At 34.1% G+C, this 15,471-nt stretch overlaps 1 protein-coding gene across 1 annotated transcript in view; it reads right to left on the reverse strand.

Annotated features, from left to right (window-relative positions):
• The window catches only part of LOC111044132, a 100,475-nt gene that overhangs the window by 9,931 nt on the left and 75,073 nt on the right, over positions 1-15,471 (reverse strand). The window contains 3 exon segments of the mRNA XM_039438558.1: positions 829-1,074; positions 1,077-1,220; positions 3,155-3,492. Of these exon segments, the coding sequence (XP_039294492.1) occupies positions 829-1,074; positions 1,077-1,220; positions 3,155-3,492 (728 nt within the window).

Here is a 15,471-nt window from a genome sequence, read left to right on the forward strand (position 1 = left end):
CATTTCGGACATTTCTATGTAGCAAATCGGTTATTTCTCTTCCATAAACTATCTTCTTTTCAACATTATCTTCTCCTCTCCTTCTTCTTTTTCTTCCTCTTCCTTTTCCACTGTTCTCTTATTATCGATATCTCTCGTATTCTTATGCCTCCATTTTTCTCTCCATCTTCTTCTTTTTCTTCAAGTACTTTCACTCCTACTTTCCAACTCTCTCTCTACTTCTTTGTCTTCTTTTTGTATTCTACTTCTTCTTCTTTCTCTTATCCTATTTTCCTGAATCCCATTCTCATATCCTGTATTTTTCTTCTCCTGTGTTTTTCTTCATTCTCTTCTTCCGTTGTCCTCTACTTCTTCTTCTTCTTCTTCTTCTTCTTCTTCTTCTTCTTCTTCTTCCTCTTCTCCTCCTCCACATTCTTCTTCCTCCACTCCTTTGTTTTCTCTTCTTCAATGAATAATATCATGAAAGAAGCTTGTAAACTTTTCTACTCCAGAAGCTTAAAAACTTTTCCACTCGATTCAAATAGACATAATAAGATTCATATAATCTTTCTAAATTCTAAATTAATCTTTTCAAGTGTTTGTGTTTTGTTTCAATGTGGAGAATTAGTGATAAATGGGAATGTCGCACATAACTTTCATTTGGATAATTTATTTTATGAAACTGGGATGAAAAGTAGTTTTGGAATGTAGTCTGTTTCTTTGTCCTAAAGTTGATTGTAAATGATAAATGAATAATTAAATAGATGAATAAAAAAAATAATTATCATTCTAAGAAGGAATATCAAAACCAAAAAATCATCAATTCATCTGAAAATACTGTCAACTAACCTGGAAAGTGTAGGGCGACTTGATAGTCTGTATCTCATAGTATGTGTCCTTGAAATCAGCTGGCGTCGAAATCTCCACCTTGATCGTCTCAGCTGTGACGGTCGGCTCTGCCGCCTGTCCGCCTGAATTGACCGCCTGATCCAACAGCTGATCAACAGCTGATCCCACCTCGCTGTTGGAGCCTTCAAGGTCACTGGAGGTTGACTGATCAGCTGTTGTTGTCAGCTGTTGTTGGGCTGCGTTGTGTTGTTGTTTTCAAGGTCGTTGTCCTGTCTGCGGATTTGTATGCGAGGTTTGGGCGTGGTCTTGTACTGCCATCTGCCGGAGGGGCGCGAAAGTTTGAACTTGTAGAGAGAAGTTGATTGGTGGTCATTGTTGGAATTTGATGAGGCCTGGAAGAAAAAAAATGGGATAAGAGATAAATAATTGATTCTCATTTGAATTTTGAAAGACTCATGAAGTGAAAAAGCACCTACTATTAGCAGAGACGAGTTCTCATAAGTTCTTTTTTACTTCATGAGTCTTTCAAAATTCAAATAAAAAAGTGTTTTGAAATCAGAGTTTCAAAATAGTGTAAACGTATGGATATGCAACATAGTACTTTCCATTTATTTTTGTTTTGTTTCAAGTACATATTTTCATACAAACGAGTTGAGCTGAATACAATCATTATATTACATCATTATTATGTTTTCTTAGATGGTGGAAAAATTCTCAAAAAATATTTAAAAAATGAATAATATCATTAAAACGTTAGTTTTTTCATCTCGATAGTGGGATGATATTAAAAAATCCTTCATTTCTACCTCATGACATCAAAAAAGTTTTCATACAGACAATAAAGCTGTGAACGTTTGAGTAGAGTAGAATCTTGCAGTGATTCTACCAAAGTCATGGTGAAAATGTTGTGACAAAATCATATAAAAAGGTACTAAGATTTATATTTGCATTTATGTGTTGATACTGTAACATATTGTGTTGATACTGTATCATATTCTGTTGATACTGTATCATATTGAGTTGATACTATATCATATTTTGTTGATACTGTATCATATTTTGTTGATACTGTATCATATTTTGTTGATACTGTATCATTTGTGGTGATACTGTAACATTTTTGATGAGACCGAAGAGAAAAGATAGCATAAGAAGATATACCATGGTATAGGTGGTTCATGTTTGAAATTCCAAGGTGTTTTCTTATCAACTCAAGCCGATTACTGTCTATTACTAATAATAGACTATTTTATTAGTGTTTTGTTGGGAGTGTAAGAGTGTAAGAACGGCACAGTATGAGAGACTGCCAGCGTCACATGGCTTCAAAAGCTATCAGGACTGCTAATGTCTATGGTATCGGCTTGAGTTAACAGTGAAATTAGGAGCTTAAACGCCCTATACCATGGAATATCGTCTTATTCTATCTTTTCTCCATGGTATCACCATAAATTATACAGTATCAACACAATATGATACAGTACCAACACAGTATGATACAGTATCAACACAATATGATACAGTTTAACACAATATGATACAGTTTTGTGGTTTCATATGGTGAGTTTTTGGAGAAATATTCATTCAATGAAAAATCAAGTTTTGGATAATATTGTTACCTTAGAAGGCTTGAAATTCCTCCTACTATAAATGATACAGTATCACCACAGTATGAAACAGTTTTGCGGTTTTTATACGTTGAGTTTTTGGAGAAATATTCATTCATTAAATAAACAAGTTTTGCATTCTATTATTACCTTGGAAGGCTTGAAATCCCTCCTACTATAAATGATACAGTATCAACACAATATGCTACAGTATAACACAATATGATACAGTAAAACTTAATATGATGAAGTTTTGTGGTTTAATATGGTGTGTTTTTGGATATATATTCCCTTGCTGGGTCTGAATCAGGAACCGGTTGAACCGTTTATCCCCCCATTCATTCAATAAACAACCAAGTTTTGAATTCTAATAATACCTTAGAAGGCTTGAAATTCCTCCTACTATAAATGATACAGTATCACCAAAAATGATACAGTGTCAACAAAATATGATACAGTTTTGTAGTTTTCATATGGTGAGTTTTTGGATAAATATTTATTCATTGAACAACAAAGTTTCGAATTCTATTATTACCTCAAAAGGCTTGAAATTCATCCTACTATAAATGATACAGTATCAACACAAATGATACAGTATCAACACAATATGATACAGTATCAACTTAATTTGATACAGTTTTGTGATTCAAATGGGGTGCGTTTTTTATTAATATCATTAATAAAACATCCATTAAACATCCAAATTATGAATTTCATCTTACCTTAGAAGGCTTAAAATTCCTCCTACCACCGCTCTCTCTCCCGCTATCCCTCTCCCTTGCAACCTCCCTATCACCTCCCTTGTCACCAGGCCTGAACCCTCCTCTCCTGGACTGACCCTGGCTGGAAGGGGTGTTCTGACTGGAGCTGGAGGAGCTGGAAGACTGATACCTCCTTGAAGATGAGGCTGGAGACTCACTGTAGACAGAAACGGTGGCCAGTTGATCGTCACTGTTGGGGGCATGGGGGGGAGCTGCTGCACCTCCTTTCGAGGGCCGAGAAAAGCGGCTCTGACCGGTCAACCTGTAGGGAGAAAGGCAGGGGTGACAATAACTCAAAAGTGTTCAGGGGTTGTTTTGAATATTTATTTATAAAATTTGTGGATTTGAAGATTTTTTGAGTTTAATATTTGTGAATTTGTAGTATTTTTAGTTGTGTATCTTAATGTTATTTTTAGATTTGTGTATCAAGTGTCAGTTCAGGGATAATTTGGAAAAATTCAATGTGAGATGATCACTGATGAATAATATGTTGAACATAATAAAGTGTTGAAATCTATAACTCTGCGATGAATTATGTGTCTGAATATGTCCATTCGATATATCATATTCACACCTCGCTCTCAAAGTACAGTTCCAATGTAATTAAAGAATATAAGATTCAGTTACTCGATTTCAATTATTAAATCAATTTTAATCGTGGAAAAATTCAATGTGAGATGATCACTGATGAAGAGTATGTTGAACATAACAAAGTGTTGAACTCTATAACTCTGCGATTAATTATGTATCTAAATATGTCCATTCGATATATCATATTTACACCTCGCTCTCAAAGAAAAATGCCAATGTAATTAAAGAATATAAGATTCAGTTACTCGATTTCAATTATTAAATCAATTTTAATCGTGACGTTTGTGTTGTATTAATGTTTTATTCATCATCTGTGTTCTCGTACCTATCCCATTGATAACTTGTATTTCCTTCTCATTCATCATGACTAGAATAGTTTGGGTTTCTGCAAATAAACAAATTTTGAATTCTGAATAGATCTCACATTATTCACAGTATTTGTTCCTCAACTGTTTTTGATAGTTTACTGAATACTGTGTTTGAGTACCTTGGCTGTATGAAGTCTTTGCATACTGTGTTATGTGCATACTGTGCTAGTACAGTATTTCAGTATTTGCTGAGTTGTGTATTATAACTACTGTTAAAGCTTGAAAGCTCCGCCCAGTATGGGCGTGTCTCGTCTCGGCCAATGGCAGACTGTAACCTTGAGAAGTCAGTCAACTACCAATCATAATGCATTAGTGACCCTCCCACACTACTCGATATTCCCGCTTTCACTTTACTGAACATTGATAATTTGGTTTATCGATTTTAAATTCAGCGAATTACGCCAGGCCCTCACAAACACAGGCTTAAGCCTACATGTGAGTCTCTCATAACGTTAGGGTATATATAAAAATGTACTGTAACTGTACTGTATTATTTGTAAATTGTGAGAATAAAAATTTGATTTGATTTGATTTGATTTGATTTGATAGGCCAATGTCTTAGAAACCAAAACCAGTTTCAATTTCCTCAATGATATCCAAGAATAGATTCCATTGTAATCCAATATTGTAACAACGAATAGATTTCAATGCCTCGTTCTTTAGAAGGAAAATATGAAGAGTCAGGTTTAGATTGGAATCAGAGCAAAAGTTTATATATAATTCAGAAGCCAAGATTATATTGTGATCCACTATTGTAACAACGATTAGATCCAATGTCACATTATTTGAAGGGAAAATATCAGAGAGTCAGGTTCAGCTTGGAAACAAAGCAAAAGTGTTAATATAATTATCCATAGGCGAAAACTTTCAAATGTTTATCTAAATTCATATTTTCATGTGATTTTCAATCCAGGACATCGAAAAGATACTTCAATTTCAGTTTGTACCATCTCCTAGCTTTCATTGCCACAATAACAACCTATCCAATCCCCATAAGCCACATATGATAATAATCAATTCCACTGATTTATTATCCCCAATCAATGATCCCATAAACCCACGATCTCATAAAAACTTGTACCCAGGTTTATGACTCCCATAAATAATTCCTGCAATTTAATTGTAAAGCACACAGTAACAGCTTTTCAATTTACTCAATGACAGTTTAAACCATCAATATCTGCATTATTTATGACTGTGATTCATGACTATAGTGGGGTCCACGTTGTAATGGCGGTGGAGGAAGATGTGAGATCAACGTTGCCGATTCTCTGACTTCTCTCTGTCTTCTATAGGGGATATCTGATACCGGTATATCTGATGTGATATCAACTGTTCATTCCTGTTAAAAATGATCAATAATTGTATTTTATTCTTCAAGAAAATATGTTTTACTACTATTAATAAATAAATATCCATGATTAAGTTCAAATATGTTGTTGATTAATTATTTTTCTACATTGTGGAAACAGTTAATATTGTCCGTTCTAGTTTGGGATAACCAATCATATTTTCTCCCTCAAGAGAATCTATTCTCCAATGAACAAATAATGAATTCTCATAATTGGGATTTGGATATTCTGTTAATCTAAAACACTTATCGACATGAGCTGCTTTTAAATTAATAATACAAAATAAATCTTATAGCACCATTTATTCTTTAAAAAACATTAAAATAATTGAACAACTATATAATAGTTTAACTATTCTAATGCTTTTTAAAGAATAAAGGGTGCTATTCGATTTATTTTGTTTTATCTGTTGATTTACTATAACTCTACATTATTAAAAACGATCTGGGAACGTTGTGGGGCTAGAAAAGGATAGCACTATCCACTTTTTCGAACGATAGACAAGGATAGCAACACCAATGTTAATCAAACACTGCCATCATAACGTGGACCTCACTATAGCAATATAATCCGATGTCACTATTTATGATCTCCAATAAATTATTCACTAGAGGACTCCACATTATTAATAGAAATGACAAACCTTTTGGATTACCTCCAAATTCAACAGGTTATTGAAATTTTAATGTGTCTATTCAATTTGCAATTCAATTAATATCCTATTTACTGATAATTTTCTTCAAATATATTGAATAAATTTTACATTAATCAAGGAAAATGATTCATAGCAGTTCTCAAAAAGATTTATTCATTCAATCTTTAAATTGGATTACCTCCAAAATTAACAGGTTATTGAAATTCTAATGTGTTTATTCAATGAGTTTATTCAATTTGCAATTCAATTAATATCCTTTTAACTCTATTACTGATAATTTTCTTCAAATATATTGAATAAATTTCACATTACTCAAGGAAAATGATCCATAGAAGTTCTTAAAAAGATTTATTCATGCAATCTTTGAATAATGTTGAATAATTCCTAGTTTAGCCTACCCAATGCCATTTCTTTTTGCAATTCCCGATACTATTTTTCCTTCAAATAATTTTCAAATCAATCAATATCATCTCTACGCAATTTCCAATAAAATTTTCATTTCAAATAGATTTGAATAATTCATCAATGTCACCACTCCATAATCTCCAATGAGATTTCCTTTTCGAACAATTTCTAAATTACTCAATGTCTTCACTTTACAGTTTCCAATACTATCATCCTTCAAATAATCTTAAATAATTAGTAAATCACTCAATGGCATTACCCTGCAATTTCCAATACTATTTTTCATTCATAAAATATTGAATAATTTGTAAATTACTCAATGTCTTTACAGTTTCCAATACTATTATCCTTATAATTCGTAAATTACTCATTGTCATTACCCTGCAATTTCCAATACTATTTTTCATTCATAAAATATTGAATAATTTGTGAATTACTCAATGTCTTTACAGTTTCCAATACTATTATCCTTATAATTCGTAAATTATTCATTGTCATTACCCTGCAATTTCCAATACTATTTTTCATTCATAAAATATTGAATAATTTGTAAATTACTCAACTCCAAGCAAGCTTCCCACTGACAGAGCTATCATCAATATTAGATCCCCAAAGCATCATGAATTCCTTCACTATAATCTACATTGAAGGTCATCCGGATGAATATTGAAGTAATGAATATTCATCCAGGAATGAATAATATTTTGCGGTTTATTGTGAGATTATAACGTTCAACTGTCACCACTGTTCATATATCAACATCTCTGTATCCCATTAACCTATGCTTGAAGTCTGAAGCAATGTTATGTATCTACCAATGTTATTACATCAGTGTCAATATTGTATCTTGGATAAACTAGTAGTTCAGTGAACAGTAGACCTCGCGCTCAATAAGTTACATTGAACTGTTGTTATGTTTTCTCAAAAATTGATAAATAATTTATCAATTTAAAAAGTCTAGAAAAAATCCTAAATAAACATAGAGCTTTCTGTCCTATTGTACCGTGACGTGTCGTCCCGGAATGTGAGTGTGAGCGCTGTTATCAGGTCTGGCTGCAACTGTCTACAACGTTGATGAAAAGATAGAATTTTCAAGATGTTCGATGTTTTTGAACGGGTAGTATTATAGTTAACTGTCTACAACTGAGCCGTTATCTGTACATTACCCACTAGTAGTTCTGTGAACAGTAGACCTCAAACAGTATTCTCATCCACAAATACATGATTGAAACTATAGACCTTATGGAAATACATCAATAGACTGGCTTCTCCACACATCTGTGTAATTACTTGTCAGCTGATTTATGATGAATAATTCTATAGTCTGATTTTTATGGTAATATTGGAGTATGAAGGAGGCTCCTTTTTCCTTTTATATTATCCTTGAAATGCAAAATTTCCAAAAACCTTGTAGATACGTCGACGTGCAATTAAAAAAGGAACATACCTGTCAAATTTCATGAAAATCTATTACCGCGTTTCGCCGTAAATGCGCAACATAAAAACATATAAACATTTAAACATTAAGAGAATTGCCAAACCGTCGACTTGAATCATAGACCTCACTTCGCTCAGTCAATGAGTAAAATAAATAAATGAGTAGCTTTTATGTTAATAATAAGGAATGCTAACAATATGAAATAAATTTCATGAAAAGGTGTTAAGGTTTCAAAGCATTGTATGGTAAGCTCCATGTATTTCGGGCTTGATATGAGGTTATGTATTAGATAGATGATTAATACTGGATATTAGTTAGGCTTCTATGATGAAATTCAAGATTTAATTTGTCTAATTCAACCTTGAAATGTTATTTTGATGTAATACATCTATTTTGTATGATGTAATGTGTGTAATGTGAATGTAATACACGATGATAATGTAAAGGTGCCTACAGATATACGCGCCGCGAACATGAGTAATTCACTTTTAATCAGCTGACTATATCTGTATTTTTACAGAGACTGTAAGATACAGATATAAAAAGCTTGGCATCAGCTGATTAAAAGTGAATTGCCTATGTTCGCGGCGCGTAAATCTGTACGCACCTTTATATTATAGAGGGAAGATAGCATAAGAAGATATCCTATGGTAGAGGTAATTTATATTCCAAATTTCTAGCTGATTATTGTCAATTTAAGCCGATCACAGATGGAAATTCACGAGATATGATATCAGATTTATTCAAATCCTACTGAATAAATGATGATTGTTTAACGAAAATCAAAATTAAATGCTGTAAATAACCTCGAAGACTTCTGCTACTGCAAATATTGACAACGGGGTAAACAGCTAGATAGAAATTCTGCAGTAGCAGAAGTCTTCAGGGTTATTTAAAGCAGTTAATTTGAATTTTCGTTTGATAATAATCATTTATCCATCGGCATTTGAAAAAATCTGATATCATATCTCAGAAATTTTCATCTGTGATTGGCTTGAGTTGACAAAAATCGGCTAGAAATTTGGAATATTATTTGCATTTAATTTGGATTTTCGTTCAATAATGATTATTCAAGCCAATTACTTTCGACTACTGTCTATATTATTACTATTTTGTTGGGGTTAGAGTGTAAGAAGGGCACTGTATGAGAGACTACCAGCGTCACATAGCTTCATCAAAAACTAGGACTATCGGCTTCAGTTAACAGTGGAATTGGGATATAAACGCCCTATACCATGGGATATCTTCTTATGCTATCTTTTCTCTCTGGTGATATGAGGGAGAATGTAATGTTGTAAGCGTAAATTGATGAATTAATTATGAGTTATTGTCATAAACCTTTGCCAATCTTCTACAGTACACATGTTACACAACACAATGATATAAAGCAAAATGTAGCATGCAATATAAGTTTCAAACACACAAAAGCAATGATAATATTATAAATTTATGAATGAATAATTCACATACCAAAGCAATAATTAATGATAAATAATGAATGATGAACGATACAATAAAAAAAATTGAACTACAAAATTCAGAACTTTTGGAGTACATTCAAATCCAAAAGTTTTTCTCTTAAGTTCTCAGTTATCATGATTGGAGATGATGACGAAATTGGATGATTTTATCGCTACACGATATTCTTGAGTCGAAGCTGTTTGTGAATAATAGAAGCTGATGCTGATAAGCTGAAGTAGCCTACACGAAGCTTGGTTAGTCATTTTTGACAAAAATAAAAATGAAAAATATTATAAAACTCTCGACTAATCAGAAACATAATCGCAGCAATCAAAAAGAGATATTCAAAAACTATAGTGAGGTCCACGTTATAATGGCAGTGGAAAAAGATAGAAGAACAACGTTGCCGAACCTCTGTCTTGTCAATGCCTCCTATAGACGGTAGCAGATACAGGTTTATTGATGTAGACTAATATTAACAGTTCATTCTCGTTTGAAATAATCAATTATATCTTATTTAGCAAAAAATTCTATTTTTCAATAATTCCATAATGAGTTTTTATAATTAAGATAAAATATTTTGTTAATTAATAATCAATTCTACATTGTTAAAAAACGATCTGGCAACAGAGTAAAGCGAGAAAGAGATAGCGCTATTCTCTTTGTTGAATAATAGACAAGGATAGCAATAACATTCCTAATTAAACAATGCCATTATAACGTGGACCTCAGTATAGTCATTTTCGGCAAAGATGAATGAAAAATATCATGAAACTCTCGACTAATCAGAAAAATAATTCAAGCAATTGAGAAATCGAAAAGTTAAATTCGAAAAACTAGCATGAATTCTGTAATAAAGCAGAATTATTTCTAAACATTACATGCAACGCAACAAATTGTCAAATCTCATGCAATGAGTAGGCGTGTCCAGCCAAATCTCAACCAATGACAAGCCGCCCTTGTTCTGGCCGATAACATTGACTTGAGTAGATAGAATTCAATCTCTATACTTTGCTGAAATAGTTTATAGAGGAAACTAATGTTTTTGCTATTCATGATAATTAACTGTGGTCTTTTGTATCCATTTGTTTTAGGTATTTCTATCAAAATCGCTGGGAGAAGAAGAAGAGAAGAAGAAGAAGAAGAAGAAGAAGAAGAAGAAGAAGAAGGAGAAGAAGAAGAAGAAGAAGAAGAAGAAAGAAGAAAGAAGAAAGAAGAGAAGAAGAAGAAGTAGAAGAATAAGAAGAAGAAGAAGAGAAGAAGAAGAAGAGAAGAAGAAGAAGAAGAAGAAGAAGAAGAAGAGGAAGAAGAAGAAGGAGAAGAAGAAGAAGAAGAGTGGAGAAGAAGAAGAAGAAGAAGAAGGAGAAGAAGAAGAAAAAGGAAGAGAGGAGAAGAAGAAGAAGAAGAAGAAGAAGAAGAAGAAGAAGAAGAAGAAAGAAGAGAATGCGTAGAGATGTCCCCAATGAGTAATAAAGTGCGGGAGACAATAGTGTGCGATTATATCTCTGCCTCCTAGATAGAGCGACATTTGTCAGTCCAATTTCATCAAACAACTTCTCTCAGATTCAGTTGGATTACTTCTCTCTCCTCAACTCTATCTCTCTCTCTCTCTCTGCTTACTGTCTCCTACTCACTCTCACTCTTTCCCCCAATCATTTAATATTCTCTCACTCTTCTACATGTACTAGCTCTCCAACTCTCTGTTGACAAATTTAGTCTCTATCACTCAGATTGAGTTGCATTACTCCATCCTCCTCTCCTCTCACTCACTCCCTCACCCCTTACTCTTACTCACTCACTCTTTCTCTCTCAAACACTCTTCCCTCACTCACACATACCTTTTCTCTCTTACCCAAATTCCTACCTCTCTCACTGTTGACAAATTTACTCTTTATAATTCAGGATTCAGTTATATCCTTTCCTCCCCATACCCTCACTCACTCTCTTTCTCTTTCTCCTCTTTACTATTATTCATTTAAATTTTGTTTGTTCCATTTTATTTTACTGAGTATCATTGTTGAATCATAATTTAGTATTGTATTGGAAGGTTAAGTGTAAGAGAGGGCCGACTGTGCCCTAGCTTCGCTCTCCTAGGTCTAAAATGAATACAGTCCTTCTATTCTATCATCTCATCTCCTCCACACACTTACCTTGTCTCTCTCCCACTCTAACACTTAATCTCTTTCTTTCTCTCACTCAATAATTTGGTAGAGAGTTAGTGGGGAGGATATTTTTAATATTCTTTCCGAAGAATGGACATTGATATGTTCAAAGCTCCGCCAATTTATGTAGATGCATAACAATAATTATTATCTATAGTTATTATATTACAAATTGCTTTTTCATATCATGTTCACTTATTCATATTTATCTATATTTCTGTAATTTGTAAGTCTTGGTAAGCTATTGTATATAAGTGTATAAGACAGTATATATTGTAATCTACATAAATAAAGTACTCAATCAATCAATCAATCAATCTATCTCTCTCATTCACTTACTCTCCAACTTTCTCACTGACCAACTAAACTCCATCTCACTCTCTCCAATTCTCTCTGTCTCTCTCCAATTCTCTCTCACTCCGTCTCTCTCTCACTCACTGTCATTCTCTCTCTCTCTCTATCTCTTGCTCTTGCTCATAGCTGACGAATACTCTCTTAATCTCTCCGGGACAATTTTGTTTTTGCTCTATTGAAACCACCTATCTCTATCCTTTTCAACCTATCTCTCTCACTTTCACTCATGACAAATTCTCTTCGGGACAAATTGGTGTCAGCTATTCCTGGATTGTGGATTCATTATGTTTTTCATCAAGATTGTTGATTATGTTTTGGCTGCAAGTGGTATTCTAGGGTGACTCTCTGTCTACTAATGTTTCTCTCACTCACTCTCTCACTATCTCTCCTTCTTCCAATCTCTATCTGTCTCCACTTGGACTCGATCTTCCACTACTGGATTCCTTCTCGCTCTACCTCCACTTGGACCCGATTCTTCCACTACTGGATTCCTTCTCGCTCTACCTCCACTTGGACCCGATTCTTCCACTACTGGATACCTACTCGCTCTATCTCCACTTGGACCAGATCTCCCACTACCAGTTCTTTCTCAATCTTATTGTGACCGAGACTCCACACATCTACATCTTATTGTGTTTAGTGAATTTTTGAACTAGTGCTTTAAATAGTGAAGGGAGCCGAACTGTCAAGGCATACTGAATGCACTCGAATCAAGAGACTTTTTCATTTAGGTTAAGTTTTATCAGTTTCATCCCCATTTCCCCCGTCATGTGTCGTTCTGAGGTCGGTTCACGATTGGTCTGCTGCTTCCATGATGCCTCTCACTGACACGTCAGCTCGCTCGCCCTCAAGTAGGTATGATTATTTCAATAATAGTAATAATGACGCAGGTATGTTTCTAGCAAATAAGCTCCACTCTTTCAAAAAACTTTTCAAGGCTGCTCACCTTAACGTACAATCCCTCAGCTGCCACATTGATGAACTCAGAGCAATCTTCCGTTTTCAGGACTTCAATATAATCGGAATTTCCGAATCATTTTTGAAGCCTAGTATTTCATCAAATTTTGTTGCATTGCCTGGATATAATCTTTTCCGGAATGATAGATTAAATAAAGCTTGTGGGGGTGTAGCAATTTATGTGAAAGATGGTATCAAACCAAAGTTTTAATCACATCTAAACAAGAGTATTGTTCCAGACCAGAGTTTATGCTACTTGAATTATCCTTATCTAGTACTGATAAATTACTCGTTGGTATCTGTTATCGCCCACCAAAAATAGGTCATTTCACAGATTTCGAAAATGCCTTGCTTTCTCTTATGCCTTGTTATAACCGTATACTAGTTATGGGGGATATGAACACCGACTTGAACATGACAAATCGTAACTTTGACTACTTTCAACTGACTACAATTTTCCAATGCCTAAACATGACTATTTTACCCCTCGATCCAACTCATCATACTAATGAATCAGACACACTCATTGACCTTCTCATTGTTAGTGATCCCAATGAGGTTGTTCAAGCAGGCCAAATCTCAGTCCCAGCTATTTCTAGACATGATTTGATCTACTGTGTACTTTCCCATAAGATACCCAAGCCAGAACAGAAAATTATCACTTATAGAGACTTCAAAAACTTTGATGAAGCCGCCTTCCTGACTGATGTGGCTCAGACTCCATGGCATCAAATTGAAGCATTACCCTCAGTTGATGACATGGTCAAGACTTTCGAGAATTGGACTTTGACTTTGTATGACAAACATGCACCTTATGTGACAAGGAGGATTAATAGAAAACGACGAGTACCGTGGATGACTGAAGACATACTTAAGATGATGGGACGTAGAGACAAAGCACATAGAAAATTTAAAAAGACATTTGACTTGGACAGTTTGATAGAGTATAGGAGCCTTAGAAATAGGGTTAAACAGGAATTACGGAACTCAAAGATTAGGTACTTGAATTCGTTTATGACAAACAATAGACAAGACTCTAAATCACTTTGGCAGGGAATAAAAGAATTCGGGCTTGGCAAACAGAAATCGAATCCACAAATTGACTTACCATTGAATAATATAAATGACCATTTCGTTTCACACTCTAACCAACGCGACGAAGTTGTCATTGCTAATCATATAGATGATCTTGAAGAGCAGGTTACAAACTTAGATTTACCAATCACTGATCAATTTCATTTCCATCCAATCTCAGAAGAAGACACTTTCAGAGCAATTCAACGTATTCATAGTAATGCTACGGGTGTAGACAAAATTCCTATTAAATTTATCAAGAAGATGTTATTTGCTGTTTTACCAACCATTACATACATTTTCAACAAGTCACTTGAAGAAGGCATTTTCCCTGAAAACTGGAAGTTTGCTCTGGTTCGCCCTCTAAATAAAGTTCCATCACCCAATAAAGTTGAGGATTTTAGACCAATCAGTATTTTACCTGCATTGTCCAAAGTGCTAGAAAGACTCATTCATGCTCAAGTTGTAAAATTTCTAGACAACAATAGTAAGCTTCATAACTTTCAATCAGGCTTTAGAAAATTCCATTCAACTGAGACAGCTCTGCTTCGTGTCACTGATGATATAAGGTTAGCTATGGACCAAAGAAAATGCACCATCCTCACCCTATTTGATTTTTCTAAAGCATTCGATACTGTTGATCATACAGTCCTTCTGAATAAGTTGGCTATTCTTGGTTTCAGTCACAACTCGTTAGTTTGGTTTAAATCCTATCTATTAGGTAGGAAACAATGTGTATCTGTCGGTGACAAAAAGTCAACTTGGAAAAACGTTATGCATGGAGTACCACAAGGTTCAATTTTAGGCCCTCTCCTCTTCACTTTGTATGCTAATGACCTTTCTTCCATTATCAAATTCTCCAGTTTCCATACTTATGCAGACGACCTTCAAATCTATTTAAGCTGTCCCATAACAAAAATTAATGAAACAGTTGGAATAATGAATCAGGATATCAATTCGATAGTGGAATGGACAAAGAAAAATGGCCTTAAGCTTAATCCCATCAAAACACAACCCATTATAATTGGATATTCTCGTCTTATAAACAATATTGACCTTGAATCGATTCACAAAATTAGTGTAGACGGTAATGACATTCCTTACTGTAGCTCAGTTAAAAATTTAGGCATTATTATGAATAATACTCTTGACTGGTCAGAACAAGTGAACAAAACTTGTAAAAAGGTATTCTCAGCCATGCATGCATTGAAGAAAATGCACGATATCCTCCCTAGAAACATTAAATTATTATTGGTTCAATCTCTCATCTTCCCACATTTAATGTATTGTAATTCTGTTCTTAACGATATGCAAGTCACTCTGAATGATAAACTACAGCGTTGCCAAAATTATTGTCTACGTTTCGTCTACTCTCTCCAACGCCATGATCATATCACCCCAGCCCACATTGCTAGTTCAACATTGAAGCTTCCCGATCAGAGGCTTTTTCGAATAGTCAAG

The sequence above is a fragment of the Nilaparvata lugens genome, chromosome 12 (genome assembly GCF_014356525.2).
Source record: "Nilaparvata lugens isolate BPH chromosome 12, ASM1435652v1, whole genome shotgun sequence".
Classification (NCBI taxonomy): domain Eukaryota; kingdom Metazoa; phylum Arthropoda; class Insecta; order Hemiptera; family Delphacidae; genus Nilaparvata; species Nilaparvata lugens.